Source organism: Pipistrellus hanaki, assembly GCF_964339955.1.
Source record: "Pipistrellus hanaki genome assembly, chromosome: 8".
In the NCBI taxonomy this organism is placed as follows: domain Eukaryota; kingdom Metazoa; phylum Chordata; class Mammalia; order Chiroptera; family Vespertilionidae; genus Pipistrellus; species Pipistrellus hanaki.
The window spans coordinates 73,169,386-73,191,287 of record NC_140510.1 but is presented as its reverse complement, the minus strand read 5'-3'; the positions used below and the strand labels follow the sequence as shown (position 1 = coordinate 73,191,287).

Here is a 21,902-nt window from a genome sequence, read left to right as displayed (position 1 = left end):
AGTCAACAGAGCCAAATATCAACAGGACAACTAAAATTTTTTTTGAGAGCCAAATTTTTTAAACTTAAACTTCTTCTAATGCCACTTCTTCAAAATAGACTCGCCCAGGCCGTGGTATTTTGTGGAAGAGCCACTCAAGGGGCCAAAGAGTCTCATGTGGCTCGAGAGCCGCAGTTTGCAGACCACTGACCTAGACAGCCGCTAAGTGACTAACAGGACCCTATCCAATGTGAAGACGCTGGACTAAGGGCTGACTCACCACCAAAGCAGGACAGAGTGAGATGGCTCAAGATTTCATCACGTTACTCAGAACGACATGCAATTTACAACTTGCGGTTGTTCATTTCTGGAATTTTCTATTTAATATTTTCAGACCACGGTTGACTATCGGTAACTAAAACTGCGAAGGGAACCCGTAGGTAAGAGGAACTAATGTGTGCACAAGTCCTCCTAATCTCTCCTGTAAACACTGTGCACCTTCCCGTAAAGGTGAGGGCCTAACCCACTGCATGCTGGAACTCCCAGCTGCAGCTCGCAGGAAGACCCGGGAGCGGAGAGGGCAGTCTCACCTTCCTGGAGTAGGGGATGCTCACTGAGAGCAAGATCTCTTCAGGCTTGAGGTCCGCACTCGGGCACTTCCTCAGAAACTGCTCGTTTAAAGGAATCTGTCGTGCCCCTTCTGTGAAAAGAAACAACACTGCCCCTGGAATCTGTACTATTAAACAATCAAACTCCCAAAACGTGGGCGACAATTCTACCAGTATCTGAGGGAACTGGGAAAAGAAGTGATCTGCCGAAACCGGTGTGGCTCAGTGGATAGAGCGTCGGCCTGCGGACTGAAAGGTCCCAGGTTCGATTCCGGTCAAGGGCATGTACCTTGGTTGCGAGCACATCCCCGGTAGGGGGTGTGCAAGAGGCAGCTGGTCGATGTTTCTCTCTCATCGATGTTTCCAGCTCTCTATCTCTCTCCCTTTCTCTCTGTAAAAAAATCAATAAAATATATTAAAAAAAATAAGTGATCTTCTTACCATTAATAAATCTTTCACCCTATAATGGCATTTTGCAATGTTTCTTTGCATCTAGGTTCTACCTTTTCTCTTTCCTTCCTTCCTTCCTTCCTTCCTTCCTTCCTTCCTTCCTTCCTTCCTTCCTTCTTTCCTTCTTTCCTTCTTTCCTTCCTTCCTTCTTTCCTTCCTTCCTTCCTTCCTTCCTTCCTTCCTTCCTTCCTTCCTTCCTTCCTTCTTTCCTAGCAGAGAAGGCCAGAGGTCAGGAAGAACAGGACCTTAGTCCCCTTGCTGAACAGCATAATTCATTCTGGGCTTTGTGAATAGAAAATAGATATCAATGCCCCTTTTGATATTCTAATCAAGTCATTCAACAAACATTTATTGTTTATCATTGGGACCCCAAGTAGATTCAGTAGTAAATAAGTAAATTACCTTCAATGAATTTTTATATTAGTGATCTGGTATCTTTTTTTTATATATATCTTTTTCCAGCACCTAAAGGAACTCATGTTCTTTAATCAATATATTTAAAACTATAATGAAACATGATGCAGGGATGAAAGCTAAGAAGCTTATGATTTTTATATTCACATCACAAGTCTCTTTCTCATTATATGATTTTTCTAAAAGGGATGTTACACAAATTGATAATTTTGAATGAAAATCTTCCTCCTTAGAATAATTTTGTGGTTTCGGTGATATAAAGAGTAGTTCTTTGATAATGCAGATAATAGAAAGCTAGTCCATATTTTTAAATTTTTAAAATGAGGTTTATAGAGGACCAGTTGGAATTTCCCAGTAGCTGTTGACTATGTTAGCATAAGAGAAATAAATTAAAAGTCCTGAACTTAGTTTCAAAAACAAAACTCAAGTAAATAAATACAGAACTTAGCCAAACCATTGTTCAACAGAAAAAGGTCAGGAGGCTTCCATTCACGACGAATTAGGTATGAGCCCACAGCGTGATGTGGGAGCCACCCCCTCCTGAACCCCTGGGGACAGCCTTCGGCAGGGGCCCAGCCGTTCTCACGGCTGCCTGCGTCACATCCGGACGCCACCACGTGTGGCCAGTACAGGGTGAATATCTAGCACTAGACCCCCCCAAAAAAAGGAGGCAGATACAGGAAGTGAACAGAATGAGGACCAGACTGGTCACCTTTCCAGCTTCCAGAAAGGCAGAGAGAGTTATTAATAGTATAAAGGAAGATCACTTTCAAAACTGGGCTTCCATCGCCCCCAGAGAAATGAAGGGCAGGAGGAGCCGATTCCATCAGCCTCCGAAGGAGCGGCCACTCACCTTTCGATAGCAGGTTGAGGGTGCAGTCGCCCACAGCCAGGAGGGGATTCAGGTCAGAATCAAAATGCCTGCTCACAACGTGGCCTCCTAAGGACTTTTTTAAAACAGTGAGTTAGTCTCACGCCAGTTGTACAATCATCGAAACACAAGGGATCAAATAAGAATCAAGCAAGGCTTTGGAGAACGATCCTTTCGGCCTGTCCCATAGAGTGAAAATGTTCTGATTTGTGGGGACAGCCATGAAAAAGGCACACGCCAGTTTACTGTCACTGCATACATACAGCCACGTTCCGGATCTGGGCCCCGGCCAGCGTTCCCAGCTGCTTCAGGAGGGCGCGGAGCGTCTGCGTCCGCTCCTCCGGGAGCTTCTGCACTGCAGCGGCCAGCGTGTCCTTCACCTGAGCCAGGCTGAGGCCGGCACCTAAGGTCAGCCCTGAAATGAAATCACGTGTGGATCATGTGGTGTGATCGTTGCCGGCTGGAGATGTCCATTCAGTTTCAGGTTACAGATACTGCGTCCTGCTGCCCTGCCCGTGGGTGGTGATGGAGATAGAAGTGGTGTTGGTGATGATGGCTGTGATGGCGGCTAAACGTTTTGAACACTGGCCGTGTCAAGCACTCTATTGAATGTTCCACAGAATCACCTTGCACGCTAAAAAGGCTTTGAGATGTTATTAACCCTATTTCACAGGTCAAGAAACTGAGACTCAGTTAAGAACTTGACTAGTATTTTACAGCTACTATACAACACTAGAAGCCTGATGCACAAATTTCGTGCAAGAATAGGCCTTTGCAGCCACAGCGGCTGCCTCGACCGCTGCAGCCTGGCTTCTTCCAGAAGGTTGCCCGGAAGGACATCCGGGTGGCCATTTGGCCGATTTGCATATTATGCTTTTATTATTATAGATATAGATAGTCAAGAATTAGACTCCAGAGCCAGACTTCAACCTCCCATTTATATCACTTCTCATCCTTGCCATGAAATCAACTTCCTTTATCAGAATGAAAAGAATCTGTAAGCTGCTTGATGCATAAACTTGCTCTGCTTACTCCTGTGCTTCTGGAGGTAAAGATTGTGTTCACTCGTCTCTGTCTTCCGCCCAGCACTTACACAGTGCCCTTTGTGGAAGAGTTCTTACATTTCTCTGATTTGGCACACACAGAAAGTTCCCCAGTGAAAAGCTGACTATTCGGACTGTTAGTATCTCATAAAATTACAGAGAATTCCCTGAGCCTCCTCCAGGATATTATCCTTCTTATAAGAAGGGAATCTCTCTGTCTGTTATAATTTGGAGTAATTCTTCTCATTATCTGAGGGGCAAAGAAAATCAATTGATGGATTCATTTTAACCAAGAAAGCAGGGACCTTTAGAACTTACCATTATTTGCATAGTTTACAACATTCAGCTCTTCAATTCTATCGGGAGAAATGATAATGGGGTGGAAGACACCTTTAAACTTCACTTCGGGCCCTAAAGGATTGAAAGAAGAAGAAGAACTGCCTTGTTAATTGTGAAATTGGGATTCAAACTGATGTCTTTAAATATATAAAAACCACATATTCTCCTACTGGTCTGTGCATGGCACAGAGGACAGCTAGCTGAATCTCCACTGCATAGGGGACCCTTTGCATTGTCAGCCTGAAAACTTGGCTGATGAATCCAAGACAATGTGTGGCAACTCAAAATTCCCTTTGGGCCCAGCCAGTGTTGCTCAGTGCTTGAGCATTGACCTATGGATCAGAAGGTCATTTTTTTTTTTCTGGTTAGAACACATGACAGGGTTGTGGGCTCGATCCCCAGTGTGGGGTGTGCTGGAGGCAGAAGATCAATGATTCTCTCTCATCATTGATGTTTCTTTTCTTAAGATATATATTTTTATTTATTTCAGTGAGGAAAAGATAAGAAAGAGAAAAAGAACCATTAGTGATGAGAGGGAACCATTTATCTGCTGCCTCCTGCATGCCCCCTTACTGGGGATTGAGCCTGCAACCCAGACATGTGCTCTGACCGGAAACAAACCATGACCTCCAGGTTCATAGGTCAATGCTCAACCACTGAGCCATATCAGCCAGGCTCATCATTGATGTTTCTATCTCTCACTCTCCCTTCCTTTCTGAAATCAATAAAAGTATATTTTTAAAAATCCCTTTGGAAGGACCCTGGGAGCCTTCTCAAAGAAGCAGGCGGTCAAACTGAGTTTACAGAGCAGACAGTAGGAGGACCCGTAACTGCAGCATATACCTACGGAGACACCTTTCAGAGGAAACAGAGCCTTTCCAGACACGAGCCCCAGATCAGCCTCCACGGGGAACAAGGACAGGACTGCCATCCCTGGAACTGCTGCTCACCCCCCTTAACCCCCCCCCCCCCACACACACACACACACAAAACCTGGTGCAGCTCTGTGCACCGCTCCCAACAGAGACAGCAGGAATCACTTACGTCAGGAAGCTCTGAGATTCTTGTGAGCAATGCCAAGGAAGCCAAGACTCACTCCCCCTGATGCTCCTGAGACACGCATATTTGAGGTTCTTTTCCCCAAAGCACTCCTCCTAGGTTTCCCCTTAAGCAGTCCCAGGGTTCTGCCTACCCGTAGAGGTGTTCCCCATGACGACAGGGGCCTGGGGGTACTTGGCTTTAGCCTCCAGAAGTTCCTTCAGGGTCACCGGGGAAACCCACGTCATTCTCTCGCCAGCAAAAACTCTGGTCGTTGGTGGTTGTTTCTCAGCCAGGATCTGTGGCAGAACCAGCAGGGATCTGAGATTACTTTATGACCATATTTCCACCTGGGTTTGCTCTGTCTCCGTATAAATAGGGGAAGGAAATGGAGATTTAAAAAACAAATAAATAAAAATGACCTAAAGGTACAGCCTCACTAGGAATCGGAATAAAAATGGGCAATATTTCACTCCTTCTGGAATTTGTTCCAGTGCCTCCTCTTGGTGCTTTTATATTTCAAAGGAATTCATTTCAATGTTTACAGAGGTTTCATCATGCTTCATTTTGTTACAACTTTCTACGTAAGAATTAACTAGGGTTTCTGCTAGAAGTAGAAAACATGTCTAAGTCTACAAATGTGATATCATTTTGTAGCATTTTTTATGGACACTAACTGCTGCTTCTTACAGTCACTGTCTCCTCTAGGCAATATGCCCCCCACCTTCGTTCCACGCCCCCCTCTGCATCGGTCCCACACTCTTTAGACCTTGAGTGGAGGACAACAGATGGATATTACCTGGTTGCAATCGGCCTTTGAGAGGATTCGTCAGCAAACACCCTTCCTGCCATTTCCCCATGAACTCCTCTAGGACAACCCCAGCGTTGCATTCACTTACCATTAGCTCGGGAGGAAAAATCAATTCCTGAGTTGGATCCAGTGGCAGAAACTCCTCTTCTGAGAAGAGTTTTGAACTTGTCTTAAAAAGAGAAAATACAATAAGTAACTCATCCATCAACTTGAACTACGGTACTTTAAATCCTGTGTGGAATGAGCTCAGAAGAAGACAGACACACACACACACACACACACACACACACACACACACACACACACCAGAAAGCAGCTGGCCAGCCACAGTCCCTGGGTTCTGAGTCAAGGGCTCTGACACAGACCTGGTCCTTAACAATCAGCGTGGTTGGTGGGAGCCCCCAGGCCCTGCACCCCTGCATGTTCACCTGGAGTCTGGGGAAGCAGAGGACCCAGCTGAGACCAAGAACATCTCTCTGAATCACCACCTGTTCTTTCATCACCCTGACACTCCACTGTGCTTCTCACTCTTGAAAAAAGACTTGAAGGAGGCTTTTTTTAAGACTACAAAAGAGCCTGGCTGGTATGGGGGTCACAGCTTGATTCCCAGTCAGGGCACATGTCCGGGTTTTGGGCTCAGTCCCCAGTGGGGAACCTGCAAGAGGCAGCCGATCAATGATTCTTATCATTGACGTTTCTATCCCTCTACCTATCTCCCTTCTTCTCTGAAATCAATAAAATACCTTAAAAAAAAAAGAAGGCTAAGAAACACTGAGATATCAATGTGCTTTCTCTCCTACAGACCGCTGTGATTTGAATGAGACTAACATCTATATGAGGAATGCATTGTTAGGATAGATTTGTGTGTGCGCGTGACAGAGATGGAGTGAGCATGGGAGAGGGGGACATGCTGATAGACCTCCAGTTAATTTAACTCACACAGCCATTTATTCTTCCTAGAAGTCAGCTGGCCTCTGACAATCTCCTGGGAAACCCTTATAAAAAGTGCACATGTCACTGACCTTATTTCCTTCCTCAGGCTCTGGGAATCCGTTTATCCCTTGATTCAAACAGCAAACCCCATTCTCCTTACTTTGGCAGCAGCCAGAAGTCTAGGGGGTGAAAAACAAATAATGGAGAATTTATTCCTGATTTTACTAAGAATTTTTTCAGCTTTCTTGATGTATAATTAATAAATAAAATGTATGCATTTAAAGTGTACAATGTGATGATTTGATATATATATATATTATGTTAAATGATTATCACAGTCAGTTCATTAACACACTTATTATCACACATAATTACCATTGTGTGTGTGTGTGTTTGTGTGTGTGGTGAGAACACTTAAGGTCAAGTCTCTTAGCAATTCTCAAACACACAACACAGTGTTATTAACTATTGTCACCGTAATTTAAAGAACATATAACAAAGTCTGGCACATAGCAATAAATATTAACAATGGTTTTAATATTAATATTTTATTAATAAAATACAGAGCATTATTATCACTCTGTCCTTATTTATCATGTACTGATGTCATAGTTTAACTTCCAAAGGGCAATCTTATGTCCTTCATTCAAAGGTTGTTTGTTCACTTATTCACTCAACAAACATTGATTGAGTGTTTACTCTCTGGGTGAATGGTGTCCAGTCTGGAGGCACATGGCCTCTACTGTCAGGCAGACCAAAGTCTGATGAACAGACCAAAAAGCAAACGGGCAACTGCCGCATCATGTGACCAACGCTGTGACAGGGGCACGCATGCACAAGGGGCTACAGGAGCACCATGGCAGGGTATCTGACTCAGGCAAACAGCTCAGGGACAATGACCCTCAGCCAACATCAAAGTGCTTAGTGCTCATTACATGAGTAGCAGGGCCAGGCCGGTGAACGAGCGTAAGCACCGTGTCCAAGATCAGATAACAAACACCGGTACAGGCTTTGAGGTAAAAAATAGCCCTGAACCTACAAATGGCAATTCCCCCATAGCCCCTACTGTTCTGTTTCATTGGGAAAAATACACCTACTAACATGTTCCTTTCTACTCACGTTACAGAAGGTCTTGCATGCATCAACGATGGGCCTGTATCCAGTGCAACGGCACAGGTTACCTAGAGGAGAAAAACCCCGCTCTGTCAATCAGGGAACCTAGAGAGAGGCACAGACAGCCAATCATGATGGCCATAAGGCCTCCATCCTAGAAGGAAGTCCTATTTGACATTTCAGTGCATCTACTCTACAAAGTCAGATTTCTTTTTTCTTTTTAATATATTTTACTGATTTTCTTACAGAGAGGAAGGGAGAGAGATAGAGAGCTAGAAACATCGATGAGAGAGAAACATCAACCAGCTGCCTCTTGCACACCCCCTATCAGGGATGTGCCCACAACCAATGTACATGCCTCTGGCCGGAATCGAACCTGGGACCTTTCAGTCCACAGACCGACATTCTACCACTGAGCCAAACCGGTTTCGGCAAGTCAGATTTCTTTATCAGCAACTTGGGATATTTGGTTGATATATAAAGTTACTACAAAGAGCAAAGGAGATCACTGTAATAGCATTTAATACTGCGTGTGGTACATGGCAGATGTCCACCATTAGTGTTCATCATCATCATCATCATCATTCAAAAACGAAAGCACACACACTCACATAACCTACCTCCAAGGGCATCAGTTAACTGGTCCAGGGTGGGATCCGGGTGGTTCCTCAGCAGCGAGTACATGGACATCACCATCCCAGGGGTGCAGAAGCCACACTGTGTGCCGTGGCACCTGGCGATCCTCTCCTGGAGGCACAGGAGGCACAGACATGCAGAATCTGGGGCCCCACCCCAGGCCTACTGAGTCACACCTGCCTGTTGGCAAGAGCCCCAAGCGAACTGTGTGCACATTGAGGTTGGAGAAGAGGCCCCAGAAGATCCTTCTCAGCCTGGGGGGTCGCCCTTTCTTGGGCTGAGTGGCCAGGAATACTGGTCCCCACCAGCTTTAAAAAAAAAAAAAAATATATATATATATATATATATATATATATATATATATATATATATAATTGATTTTTTTACAGAGAGAAAGGGAGAGGGATAGAGAGCTAGAAACATTGATGAGAGAGAAACATCAACCAGCTGCCTCCTGCACACCCCCTACCGGGGATGTGCCCACAACCAAGGTACATGCCCTTGACTGGAATCAAACCTGGGACCTTTCAGTCCGCAGACCAACGCTCTATCCACTGAGCCAAACCAGTTTCGGCCCTCACCAGCTTTTGAGCTTCATTCAAGGTTCTCAGCTTTCAGAATCAACAAGGGAGTTTAAAAATGTCCAAAAGCAGCACCCAAGATCAATTAACTGAGAATCCCCAGGGGTGTGACACAGACATATAAAGATTCCCAGGTTGCCCGCCCGGCTGGTGTAGCTCAATAGTTGAGTATCAACTGACAAACCAGGAGATCATAGTTTGATTCCCACTCAGGGCACATGCCCAGGTTGTGGGCTCCGACCCCAGTAGGGGTCGTGCAAGAGGTAGTCGATCAATGATTCTCTCTAATCATTAATGTTTCTATCTCTCTCTTCCTCTCCTTTTCTCTCTGAAATCAATAAGAATATATTTAATAATAATAATAATAATAATAGTAAAGATTCCCAGGTGGTTTCAATTTGTAGTCCTGAATGGGAATCACTGAGATAAAGTGTTCCCAAGGTTATTCCTTGGAAGCCTTTCAGGGAAATGAATTATATTCAAGTTGAGGGTGAAAAACAAACAACAACAAACAAACTTCCAACCGTTTCCTGTACCTGCCCACTACTGCCCTAATGCTGTGGCACCCAGAAGTTTGTTTAGAAAGTACTATTATTGGTCCTGAAAGCGATCAAGAAGAAAGCATTGCCTTTATTTTCCTTCCAACCCTTTCCTGCCCCCAGCACGTTCTCCTTGGAATCTAACTTCAAAGTTGCAAGCTCCTTTTGGAAGCTGTCTTCCGGCTGCATTGCAGCCAGGAGAGGAACAGCGGTGGCTAAATGAAAGTGTTGTCATGCCTGTGAATAGGGAAGTCTCCCCAGGGTATCCGGGCAGAATTCACTCCCTCTAGGTATTGGGGTTTCATAGACCATAAACAGAACCCACGAATCCTTCACGTCCAGAGAATTTGAAGTTTGGCCATTTTATTTGTCACTTCAATAGTTCCCCTCTTCAGCCCTCTCCCCATAAGTGACACTTATCAACTTAGAGGAAACCATGTAGTAACAGGATTTTTATGGCAAATGCATAAATAACCAAAAGAGTCAGGGGTCAGAGGTGCCCTTTCACTTGAGGCAAAGTTCTAAGAAGGTGCTGCCTTAGGAGGAAAAACCCTCAAAATTCATCAACCATTCCTAGAACCTGTCTTCTGAACAAGTCCTAAATTTAACAAATCCTTTTGGTAGCTGAGATTTTCATTCCGCTTTAAAATCATGTTGTTTTCCATTTTATAAAAAACACAATGAAATTATATTCCTCAATGCACAGAGCTCTTGTGTCTTTGTAAGGTTGGAAGATGCAAAGCGGACAGTGGATAGGTGCCATTTAATTAGAACATAGAAAACAGACTGATGAGTCTCAGAGGGAAGTGGGGGGAAAACAATTAACCAAAGAACTTGTATGCATAACCCATGGACACAGACAATAGGGTGGTGAAGGGGGGAGGGGGGGGGGGGCAGCAGGATGTGGGCTAGAAGGTGTCAATGGGAGGAAAAGGAAGGATATCTGTAATACTTTCAACAATAAAGATAATTTAAACATTAAAAAAATCTATCTATCTATCTATCTATATCTTAAAAACAAAATTCAGTGAGGTCAGTGTTGGTTTGTTTGTTTGTTTTTAACCAAGTCCTCTAGTCTTCAGAAAGCATCTTTCCAGGAAGTCAGTCACAAAACATCCATGTGGCTCAGTTCCCCTCCTAGTCCCCAGCTTGATTTCATCTGTCAGCTGACCAAGCAGGAGGACCCAGGCTGCTCAATAGCATTAATCTCAGGGGCTCATCATGGCATTAATGGTTTCAAAGCCCAGAAACCCCCTGAAGAGGCCCATCCTCACCTGAACAGGGTGAATCCTAGTCCTGGTGCTGCCTATGCCTTCCACTGTGGTGACGGCAGCGCCGTACACAGAACAGATGGGCATCAGACAGGCGTTGGCTGGGTAATGTCTTCAGAAAGCAGAAGAAAAGCACAGATTAGTCGTAGCCAATGGGAACGGGGACTTGACATTCACTGAGCTCCCCCAATGGGCAAAGTTTGGGAGACTGTTCCAGGCTTTGTTTGCATATACGTTTTACCCTTAGCTCACGTTCATTTTACAAAAGTAGAATCTGCTTAGGGACACAGCTCGAGTGCCAAAGACAGGATTCAACTAGACCTCCAAATTCTGACTCCAGAATAGGTCCCACTAACTTTTGTTGTTTTTCTTATGGATAAGGGGCTGACATTCTCCTCTGTAGTCACCTGTGATTAATCAGCTAGAGCATAGTCCATCTTCTGGGCAGGTGCTGAGCCACAGGTGGGTTGGGGAATAGAGTGAATTTGAAATTGTGCTTCAGAAGAAATAGGGTGTGGGATACAGAACTCCTCAGTCCCATAAAACCTACTGCTTGAACATGTCCGACTCAAAAATGACAACTAAAATGTTCTCATTTACCAAACAGAACTACAAATGGCGAATAAGCACATGGAATATATGTTCAAAATAACCAAGAGAAATTCAAATTAAGCAATGAGAAACACCATTTTTTTTAAATCAAGGAAAATTACAAAGATTTTAAAAGAGTGTAATATGCACCATTAGCAAAAATTTGGAAAAAAGAAACTCATGTACTGTTGGATAACAATGTAAATTGATAGAGCTCTTCCTGAGACATTTCACTGGGTGGCATAAAAACCTTTCAGATACATGCACATTCTTTTACTCTGAAATTCCATGTCACAGATATATGTCTATATCACTGACACATTGCTTATAACAATGAAGAACTGAAAACAATCTAAGTGATTAGTATTTGAGGATTGATTTTGGTGTACTCAAGCAATGGAATATACACAACCATTAAAATTATATTTATTACTTTCAAAAGATACTCATGAGAAGTTAAACAAAATATACAGTTCCCTGAACAGTATATGCAGTATGCTTCTGCATGTGCACTCATGAAAGATCAGAAGGATATTATTCATTTATAAATAAATATAAATATTCATTGAGTGCCTATCATGTGTCAGGCAGTACCAAATACAAGGATTCATTAGATAAAACCCCTTCCCTTGTAGAGTGTATAGTTTAGTGGAGGGAAGGTAGACAATACCTATGTATACAGACAAGATGGCTTGGCTGTGGAACACAGACAGATCTCTGAAGTCTGACCAGTGCTCAGATCCTCTGCCCTCATCTGAGATCTATGGAATGATGTAAAACGGTGTAATATGTGCATAATTGGAGATGGGGGGATAGGGGAGGGAGAATAAATAAACATTTGAAGAGATAACTTGAGAAGTTTCCACAACTGATAGAAGACATCAACCCATAAATCCAAAAAACTTGGCAAACATGAAAGGGAAGATGTTAAATGTCATGGGAAGCCATTGGTGATTTTGAAGTATGATTGTTGCAATATGATTTATACTTGAAACAGATCTCTCTGAGTGATGTATAAAAAAGATACTGTAGCCGAAGCCGGTTTGGCTCAGTGGTAGAGTGTGGGTCTGCGGACTGAAAGGTCCCAGGTTCGATTCCGGTCAAGGGCATGTACATTGGTTGCTGACACATCCCCGGTAGGGGATGTGCAAGAGGCAGCTGGTCGATGTTTCTCTCTCATCGATGTTTCTAGCTCTCTATCTCACTCCCTTTCTCTCTGTAAAAAAATCAATAAAATATATATTTTAAAAAAAAGATACTGTATTGGGGACAAGGGTGGGAGCAAGGGAACCATTGGTAGGCTGCAGTAGTGATATAAGAGTGTGATGATGGCATTATTCTCCCCTGCCATTTGAGCCCTTCCTTTCCTCCCAGACATCACAGGGTGTCAGACAGCCTTTTAACTTTCAATGGAGGATTCTTTGTTATCCTCATTGATGGCACGTTTTTAATAATGCATTCATATTTCTGGGATATGTCACAGTGTCTCCAGTATCTAACATAGTTGTTTCTCAATGCATATTTACTAATTAAAGGAATAAAACAAAGTTCAGAACTACAAAATAATCAACCATATCTGCACTTGGTTGCCAGGTACCTTATCTTCTTGGTAACGGGGTTATATCGCGATATCATCACTGTGCAGGCACCACAGCCTCCCCCTCCACAGCCATACTTAGTTCCTGTGAGTCGAACTGGGAAAAGCACAGTTAAGGATAATGTATTTTTCATAATTCTCTGTCCAGAATAGCACTTGTTTTAGGAGACAACACTACCAAAGACTTAAATATATAGTTAAGTTAGTACATAATTACCAAACGATGGATGTGTGGATGCTATTATTTAAAATGATGTGAATTCTTAATTTTCATTTGTGTGTTATATCTAGTCTCCTCCCTTTCAAAACAACCGGGCCTCAGGTTGCCGAAAATTGGGCCAAACTAAGAAAAGGAAGAGTCTATACACATAAGGGCTTAAATATTTGAAAGTATCAGTACATTGTACATTTGTTCTCCACCTTACCTGTGTCTTTGATGACATACAAAGTAAAATGTCAATGTGTAAATAATTCTTGGAATATTTCTATCACATTATCCACGTTGGCCATATTTCTTTGCTTCTTGGTAGCAGAAACTACTGATTGTTCCCCAATATCTTTCTTCCCTGGTAATAAAATACTCAATTCTTAGCTTCACACATGGTTTCCTAGGATTAAAAATATATACATTTTGCAAGCCTTTTCTGCAGCTAGATGGAGTTATCAATAATAGTGGCCAGTGGGATGTAAGCATAAGTGTGTATGACTTCCGGGAGGGAAACATCCTCAAAAAGAGAAGGGTGCCTGTTTCCTCATCCCTTGCTTCTTCCCATTTGCTGGAATTCAGATATGATGGCTGGACCGCAACCTTCATCTCTGACCAGGAGGAGAAAGCTGCATGCTGAGGTGGGGGAGGGGGAGCAGCAAGGTATAAGGAGCTTGGTTCCCTGACTACGTCATGACACTGCTTTACTAGCCCTGACCTACCTACATGTGGGACCCCTCAATGGGAGTGTGGTAGCCATGAGAATGTGCCTCACACCCCTACTTCAACAGGGAGGGTTCGGACCAAGAGACCCCGCAGCTGCACTCTGAAATCTACCCCTCCAGTTGTCACTGGCTCCCTCCCTATTTCCTTTCACTCTGGCATTTCATTCAATAAGACTCTTGCACACTTAATCCCATTTTTTCAGTCACTGCTTCCTAGAGGACCTGAACTAATACAAAGAGAAAGGAATAAACCTCTATTTTTCTATCTTGTTTATTGCTATTGGGGATTTTCTGTCATTCTTAATTCTCACAAATGAACTGAATATGAACTATTACAGATTAATGCCATGCGTAACCAGGAAGTCAGTGTTCATTGTTTTTATATCCAAAGATCTTAAATGACTTCCAGAAGATAGTTACTGATGCTTTTTGAGTTGCGTACACTTTAGGGAAATAAAGAAATATACCAACTTCCATTGTCACACGATTTTGTATATAATTTAATGAGGTCTACAGAACTCTGGGAGCCCACTGGAGTTCATGCCTGCCAGGCTGAGAATCCATTCCTTGGATAATTAATTTAGAAAGTTTTTCTAAGGTACCATTTTCAGGCATAATTTCTCCATTGTTCTTTTACTTTAGTTTCAGGAGATTTCTGTGCTCTTTTTCTGATGGGCATGATGATTAGTCCTCAAAGACAGAATGTCAATATTGTGACTCTTGATTCCAAAGGATGCTTAATTAAGCCTTTCAACATCCATTGTTTTCATTCCCACCACTAGCTTCTCCATCTATACAATATATTAAGTGCCAAGACAGAAACTGGAAAGAAGCTGGTTCTTCTGACCGTCTCAACCGTGCACTGCCTACAAAACTACAATGTAAGACTTTCTCTAAGAACATAAAAACACAATAGTAGAGAATATATAACTCAGTCTAACTTTAAAAAAATATTTGAGCCCAGCCAGAATGGCTCAGTGGTTAAACATGCCCAGGTTGCAGGCTCAGTCCCCAGAAGGGGGCGTGCAGGAGGTGGCCAATCAATGCTTCTCATTGGTGTTTCTGTCTCCCTCTGTCTTCTTCTCTGAAGTCAATAAAAATATTTTTTATAAAAGATATTTGAAATATCACCTAATGAGGCTTTCAGAACCCTCCCACCCCCTCCTACCCCACCTCTAAACACACTCAAGCACAAAGCAAAGGAAAGGATACGCTTCTTTCTCAGATATGGTAACAGCATTGTTTCAGGATCAACATTTTTTTCTATCACCTGCACCGGAAGGAAAATAAGAGTTAGGCACACATATTTGAGAGAGCTTGTGTCATTTTATAGCAGGCATATGTTAATTTGACAGAAATAACTCTCTTAAGTGTACTAGTAAAGGCTGAATCCTGGGCCTCATCACCACTTTGCTACTGTCCTTGGTCCTGAATCATCCTGTACACTGTTCTCCAAGGTAGTGGTTGGTTCTACCGTTTCCCCGAAAATAAGACAGTGTCTTATATTAATTTTTGCTCCCAAAGATGCGCTAGGTCTTATTTTCAGGGGATGTCTTATTTTTCCATGAAGAAGAATACGGTATACATTTATTGTTAAATAAAAATAAAGGAAATTTATTACCTGTATACGGTACGGTAGTACGGTAGTTGTCAACACAAACCAGACAAACTGTGAATCCTACAGTATCAAGAATTTACTCATTTATTCAATGACAATCATGTCATCATATTCTGGAACATCATCATAACAATCCAATTCCTGAATTTCCTGGTGAATTTCTTGTAACTCCATTTCTTTCAGAATCAGTGGACCAAATCTCTCATGTTTAGCCTAGGGGGGCCTTATTTTCAGGGGGATGCCTTATATTTCACTCAGAAGGAAACCTGTAAGTAGGTCTTATTTTCTGAGGATATCTTATTTTCGGGGAAACACGGTATTAGCAGGAACACTAGTGACTTCTGACCAGCTTTTGCTAGAAAGTCTAAAAAAGGACAATATATTATTATAAAAAATGGAGAGGGGGGGGGCTAGAGGGAGAGATAGATGAGAGAGGAAGAGAAAGAGAGAGAGAGAGGGAGGGAGAGGGAGAAAGAGAGAGAGAGAAAGAGAGACACGCTGGGCTGGAATAGAATAGCGTCTGAGAAATTGCTATAGTTTTTTTTAAGACTCATTTGCTTATCACGTTCAAAGAACAAGTTTCCAAAAGAAGATCACAACCAACCATTGCCCCAAAATACAACAAAAACAAAGGAGGTAAAATGTGTGTGCCAAGTAATACAAGAAGGGGAAGCAAGGGCACCCTGGGAAGCAGGTCTGAGTGGCTATTGAGTGATTTACATTCCAGAGAACCTGGATATGCCTGGCTGGCATGGCTCAGTGGTTGAGCATCAACCTATAATCCAGGAGGTCACAGTTCGATTTCCAATCAGGGCACCTGCCTGGGTTTCGGGCTTGATCCCCAGTGTGGCGTATGCAGGAGGCAGCCGATCAATGATTCTCTCTCCTCACTGATGTTTCTATCTCTCTCTTCCTCTCCCTTCCTCTCTTAAGTCAATAAAAGTATATTTTTAAAAAAAAAATACCTGGAATACAAGAAGAGATAGGATGGCAAATCCACAGAATCCCAATTTTATTTTTAATATTTTAAATTTTTTTTTAGCATCAGAATTACCCAGAGGTCTTTTTTCCCCCATTTTTTAAATTAAGGTATTATATGTGTACATATCTTACCATAGCCCTCTACCCCTCCCATACATGCCCTCACCCCCCACTGTTTTGCATCCATTGGTTATGCTTATATGCATGCATACAAGTCCTTCGGTTGACCTCTTATCTCCCCCACCTCTCCCTAACCCTCCCGCTGTAATTGGACAGTCTGTTTGATGCTTTACTGCCTCTGTGTCTATTTTTTTGTTCATCAGTTTATAATGAAGAGGCCCAGTTTTAATGGAGAGACAGGCTGTGGGGAACCCAGAGAGCAAAGAATGGTATTTGAGGCTGGAGACACATTGTGTTTTTTGGAAGGAGTTAATGGAAGCAGCAGGCCTTGTTTGTTCCGGATGTTTCAAGAGATTAGAGTTTGGCTCCGAGTCTGCTGGCTTTCAACAGGTTTCTTTTCCTTGATTTGGTAGACGGCATGTTTGGAGGAGGAAGTGGGAGGAAGGATGCAGCGAACACCCTGTCCTGGCGGGTCTTGGAGTGAAACAGGGAGGTCAGGACCAAGATACTGGCTAGGGGAGGGAATGAGGCTCAGTTGTCCTCGCTGACGGGGTCAGGGTCATTGCATATTCCCATCTCAGGACAGCCTTGGGTGTTGCAAGAACAGAGTGTATCCCTCATTTTTTTTCCACCAGCCCTCTGGGAGATTTCAAGTTCACGTTGCACAAATACGAGAAACCACGTTCCTCTGGGCCGGGCTGAGGGCCCTTGCCAGGTCCAAGACAGAGGCAGAAAGAAGAAAGAGAAGGGAGATCAGGGGGAGAGAGGAAGGAGGTGAAAGAGTGAAATACGAAAGGGAGAGGGGCACCTGTGAGAGGACCAGGCGGACAGGTAGAAGAGGGAGAACGAGGTATGTATTGAGGGACACTGTGGAGAAGAACAATAATGCCCACAGCAGCATGAGGGCAGGGGTTCGAGGGGACAGCCAGGGAGGACACTTCTGCCTGAGCTTCAGGTTGCTCTAAAGTTCATTTTACTTTGTGGTTCTTCCGGCCATAGACTCTTCCAGCCTCTCCGATTTTCTTTGAATTATCACAGCCATCCCAGCAGCCCCAAACTGTCCTCTCCCAGCCCTGTGAACCGAAACCCCAGGACAGCTCTGTCCAGATTCTTATCTTGACATCAAGGCCAAGTACATTTTGTTGAGCAAATCATGCTCGACTCCCTTTCGGCGCCCTTGGTACTTCTGGGCAGGTTCCGGCTCTCTGTGTGAAACAAACGATTTTCCAGCTCAGGTCTTAGAAATCATTATGGAATGCTTACTCTGCGCCAAGTACCTTGCTAACCACTCTCCATGGAATTTAATCTTCATTCCAATTCCAAGGAAGACTGTATTGCAATTAGGTTCATTTTGGAGAGAGGAAAACGGAGGCTCAGAGATATTTAACAGCTTTTTGAGGCTCCCGAGCCGCGGAGTGGCAGAGCAGAGAGGGCAGGATTCAAACCCATGGCCAGCTGGTTTCAAAGCCCACACCTGTGATGGCTACCCCTCACTGCCACGCAGAGGGCCGTGCTTTGGTTCCAGAGTTGTGTTAGAGACTGGCATCCGGGGTGTGATCCACTCGGGGGCTCTTGCCCCTTGAACTCCATGTTAACTGGGATGCCTGTTCTGGGGGCCCCTGGTAGAGTAAGGCGGTCTCCAGACATCTCTCTGCAACTAAACCTCAGACCAGTGGTCAATGGTCTCAGCCCCTGCGCAGCCACACCTTTTGGAATCCTGGAGGGATTACTCAAAAACCACAGGCCACAGGCCAATTACACCACTGAGTCTGCTCATTGGCTTCTAAGCTTCCTTTCAAGGGCAAGTTTGTTTTTGTTTTTAAATATTTTTTTTATTGATGTCAGAGAGGAAGGGAGAGAGAGAGAGAGAGAGAGAGAGAGAGAGAGAGAGAGAGAGAGAGAGAGAGAGAGAGAGAGAAACACCAATGATGAGAGAGAATCATTAGCTGCCTCCTGCACGCCTCTTACTGGGGATCAAGCCAGCAACCCAGGCATGTGCCCTTGACCAGAATCAAACCTGGGGGGGAGGGGGGGCCCCTTCCGTCCGAAGGCCGATGCTCTATTCACTGAGCCAAACCAGCCAGGGCGAACCCTTATCTGTTGAATATACCATTCAGTTATGCCAAAGAAGAAAGTGACATAACACTTGCTCCCATTGTCACGTGTTCCTCTGCAGATGGGGAACAAGCAGCTCGACTCACCCAGTGGGAAGCCAGACAGCAGGGGCAGAGGCTTTATGTGAGCTACAACCTGTGCCCTTTGCGCGTGGGGAGCAGTCCCCTTTAAGGAGAGTAACACAGAACCCCAGAGGCGCAGGGCCCTGGTGCCAGACCTCCCTCCGCTTCCTGGGGAGTCCCATGTGGGAATGCAAGTAGCACGGCTTGGTGATCAGCTCTTCAGGAAGCCCCTTACCTTCCTGCCTCAGTTTCCCCCTTGCAAAATGAGGCCAATACACTGGGATAACAGTAAGAGTGACGGGCTATGGCTTGTGTGCTGGAGTTCAAGGAAAAATGTCTTAAAGGGTGCCCTGGGGCCTCGACACTGCCTGGAACGGCCCGGGGTTCTGCACATTCAAACCCATGACCAGCTAGTTTCAAACGCCACAGATGCCAGATGAGCTGATGTATATTTACAATCACATTGAAGTCTTTATCATTGTTACTTTGTTGAATACTTAAAAAAAAAAAAAAATCATGAATAATTGCTGAATTTTGTCAAGTGACTCTTGGCCCTGATGGAGATTGTATTAGTTGGGGTCCATCCAAGGGAAGAAATCACAATCGTTTTATAAATTGTTAACCAAATACTAGAGAACTGACAAGAACTGAAGAGGCAGAGGGACCAGTAGGATATGGAGGAACAAGAGAAGCGGATGGGATGGAAACGGAAAGGCTCAGAGGCAGAGTTCCAGGACTCGGGAAGGTGTGCCCCTGGCTGGCCAATGCCACCGGGGACAGATGCCACACCAGCTGTGAACCCCCTGAAGACCAACCCCCAGCAGGGCCTCAGCTCTGCCAGGAATGGTCTGTGACTTAGAATGTCCTTATCTGAGGAACGACGGGAGGAGGCTGAACTAGTTCAACTCCATGGCCCCGTCCCAACTCTAAATTGCTCCCTGCTCATCCACCTTCTCTCCCTCTCCCCCCAACTCCCCAGCTAGGCTCAGCCCTGAGAGATGTTTCCAGTCTATTGAAAGACATTTTTCCAGGGGGGTGAGGGAGGGAAGAGCTGGGGGTGCTGGCCTTGATGAGTACGAATAGCGACTTCTCTCCTTGTTTATGGGGGGAGGTGGGGTGGTCAGAGCCTGTGCTTTCCCTGCCCCTGGGGCAAACCCGCCGGCAGACCGCAGGCTGGGCCATGCCAGGGCTCCTGCGGGCAGGATGGGTGCCCTGAGCCCTCCCTGCGGGTCCCAGGCCCCGCGCTCACCTTGCGGCCGTTCACGTAGAAGAGCAGCTCGGCTGCCCTGTCCATGGCGCAGGCTCGAGTCTGGGGCTCCGAAGGAGGAAGGGGGGGGGGGGTCGCTGGCCCCTGGGACCCTGAGACGCCGACCCGGAGAGTGAGCCGGGACAGCTGCAGCGGGAAGTCCGGCCAAGACGGATGCACAAAGTCCCGACTCAGATCCAGAAGTTGTGTGAGCGCCTTCCAGACAAACGTCCCGAGGTGCTGGGGCAGCACAGAGCGGCTCTCCGGCCGGAACTGATGGGCGGAGCTGGTCCCTCCTCGCCCCTCCTGCTCCCTCCTGCAGGACAGTCCCAGGGGCCGCCAGCCTCCAGCCCAGGTTTTCTCTGGCTTCCCCTCCCACCTGCCAGGCAGCCTGTACCCTCCTGTTAATCAACAATCACATTGTTCCAGCCCTACAGGAAAGTTACTGAAGGACAACCAATGGTTTTGCAACTTTATCTCCGTTTTATAAATCAGTATCCAAGTTTATTTTCAAAATCAAGGGCGACCTTAATATGGAGACAAACTTTAAAAAAAAAAAAAAAAAGTGTTATCACTATTCATGGTTTATCTAGTTACTAAATAACCACAAAGTTCATCCAGTAAATATCAAGAGGTGCCAAACACCTTGGAAAACGTTTTTTAAAAAACGTGCCAAGTGCTGAAAAGCATAAAAATAAAAATCACCGATAGGCCTGCCTACAACTTAAGAGTTTACCGGTTACCTTTGTGGGTCTATCTCCAGCAATGCGGCAGGAACAGGGAGCCACGGGGGTTGGAAATTTCTCCCTCCTCCAGCTTCCAGGGTGCAGGACGTAACGCTAGCCTGGAAAATACCCAGTTTTGCTTGACTTGAATTTTTAAGAGGTGTTATAGCACAGATTTCAAAAACGTAGAGAATGGCTATCATAAACAAAGGACAAGTGCTGGCGAAGATGTAGAGAAAAAGGAACCCTCATGCCCTGCTGGTGGGAATGCGGACTGTGCAGCCAACTGTGGAAAACAATACGGAGTTTCCTCAAAAAACTTAAAAATGAAGCTCCCATTTGACCTGGTGATCCCACTTCTAGGAATATATCCCAAGAAATGAGAAAGGATATATGCACCCCTATGTTCATAGCAGCACACTTCACCATAGCTAAGATTTGGAGATAAGTGCCCATCGGCAGATGAGTAGATTAGAAAATGGTGGCACATCTACACAATGGAATACTACGCTGCTGTCACAAGAAAGAACTCTTACCATTTGCAACAGCATAGATGAATATGGAGAGCATATGCTAAGTGAAATAAGACAGTCAGAAAAAGATAAATATCACACGATCTCACTCATTTGTAGAATATAATCAACAACATAAACTGATAAACAAAAATAGAACTAAAGCCGAAACCGGTTTGGCTCAGTGGATAGAGTGTCGGCTTGGGGACTGAAGGGTCCCGGGTTCGATTCCGGTCAAGGGCATGTACCTTGGTTGCGGGCATATCCCCAGTAGGGGGTGTGCAAGAGGCAGCTGATCGATGACTCTCTCACATCGATGTTTCTAACTCAGTATCTCTCTCCCTTCCTCTCTGTACAAAAATCAATAAAATATATATTAAAAAAAAAAAAATAGAACTAGAGACATAGAAGCATCGTACAGACTGTCCAACCTATGAGGGAAGGCAGGGGGTGAGAGATCAACCAAAGGACTTGTATGCATGCATATGAGCATAACCCATGGACAGACAGTGGTGGTGGTGTTGGGGAGGGGGAGGCCGTATGCTGGTGGGGTGGGAATGGCTGGGGAGAGGTCAATGAGGGAAAAAGGAGACATATGTAATAATACTTTAAACAACAATAATTTTCTTAAAAAAAGAAATAGGCTCAAAAATATAATCCCCGAAAATGACTGTGAGATCCAAAGACTGAGTAATGAGTAACAGGAGTACAGGAAAGGGAACAAAGATTGCCAGGGTACCAGCTCTTAACCACTGTGCCAACGGTTCCTTAAAAAAAGC

General features: G+C 44.5%; 1 protein-coding gene across 1 annotated transcript in view; it reads right to left on the bottom strand.

The window, feature by feature from the left end:
* The window catches only part of AOX1 (aldehyde oxidase 1), a 65,038-nt gene extending 44,797 nt beyond the window's left edge, over positions 1-20,241 (bottom strand). Inside the window, exons 1-13 of the mRNA XM_084893173.1 lie at positions 19,890-20,241; positions 14,957-15,014; positions 12,815-12,911; positions 10,630-10,738; positions 8,220-8,346; positions 7,606-7,667; positions 6,576-6,665; positions 5,642-5,722; positions 4,897-5,041; positions 3,684-3,776; positions 2,586-2,737; positions 2,305-2,398; positions 570-679 (exon numbers count right to left, since the gene is read on the bottom strand). Of these exons, the coding sequence (XP_084749299.1) occupies positions 570-679; positions 2,305-2,398; positions 2,586-2,737; positions 3,684-3,776; positions 4,897-5,041; positions 5,642-5,722; positions 6,576-6,665; positions 7,606-7,667; positions 8,220-8,346; positions 10,630-10,738; positions 12,815-12,911; positions 14,957-15,014; positions 19,890-19,934 (1,263 nt within the window). The 5' untranslated portion in view covers positions 19,935-20,241. The remainder of the gene's footprint in view (positions 1-569; positions 680-2,304; positions 2,399-2,585; positions 2,738-3,683; positions 3,777-4,896; positions 5,042-5,641; positions 5,723-6,575; positions 6,666-7,605; positions 7,668-8,219; positions 8,347-10,629; positions 10,739-12,814; positions 12,912-14,956; positions 15,015-19,889) is intronic.
* Positions 20,242-21,902: the final 1,661 nt, after the last annotated feature.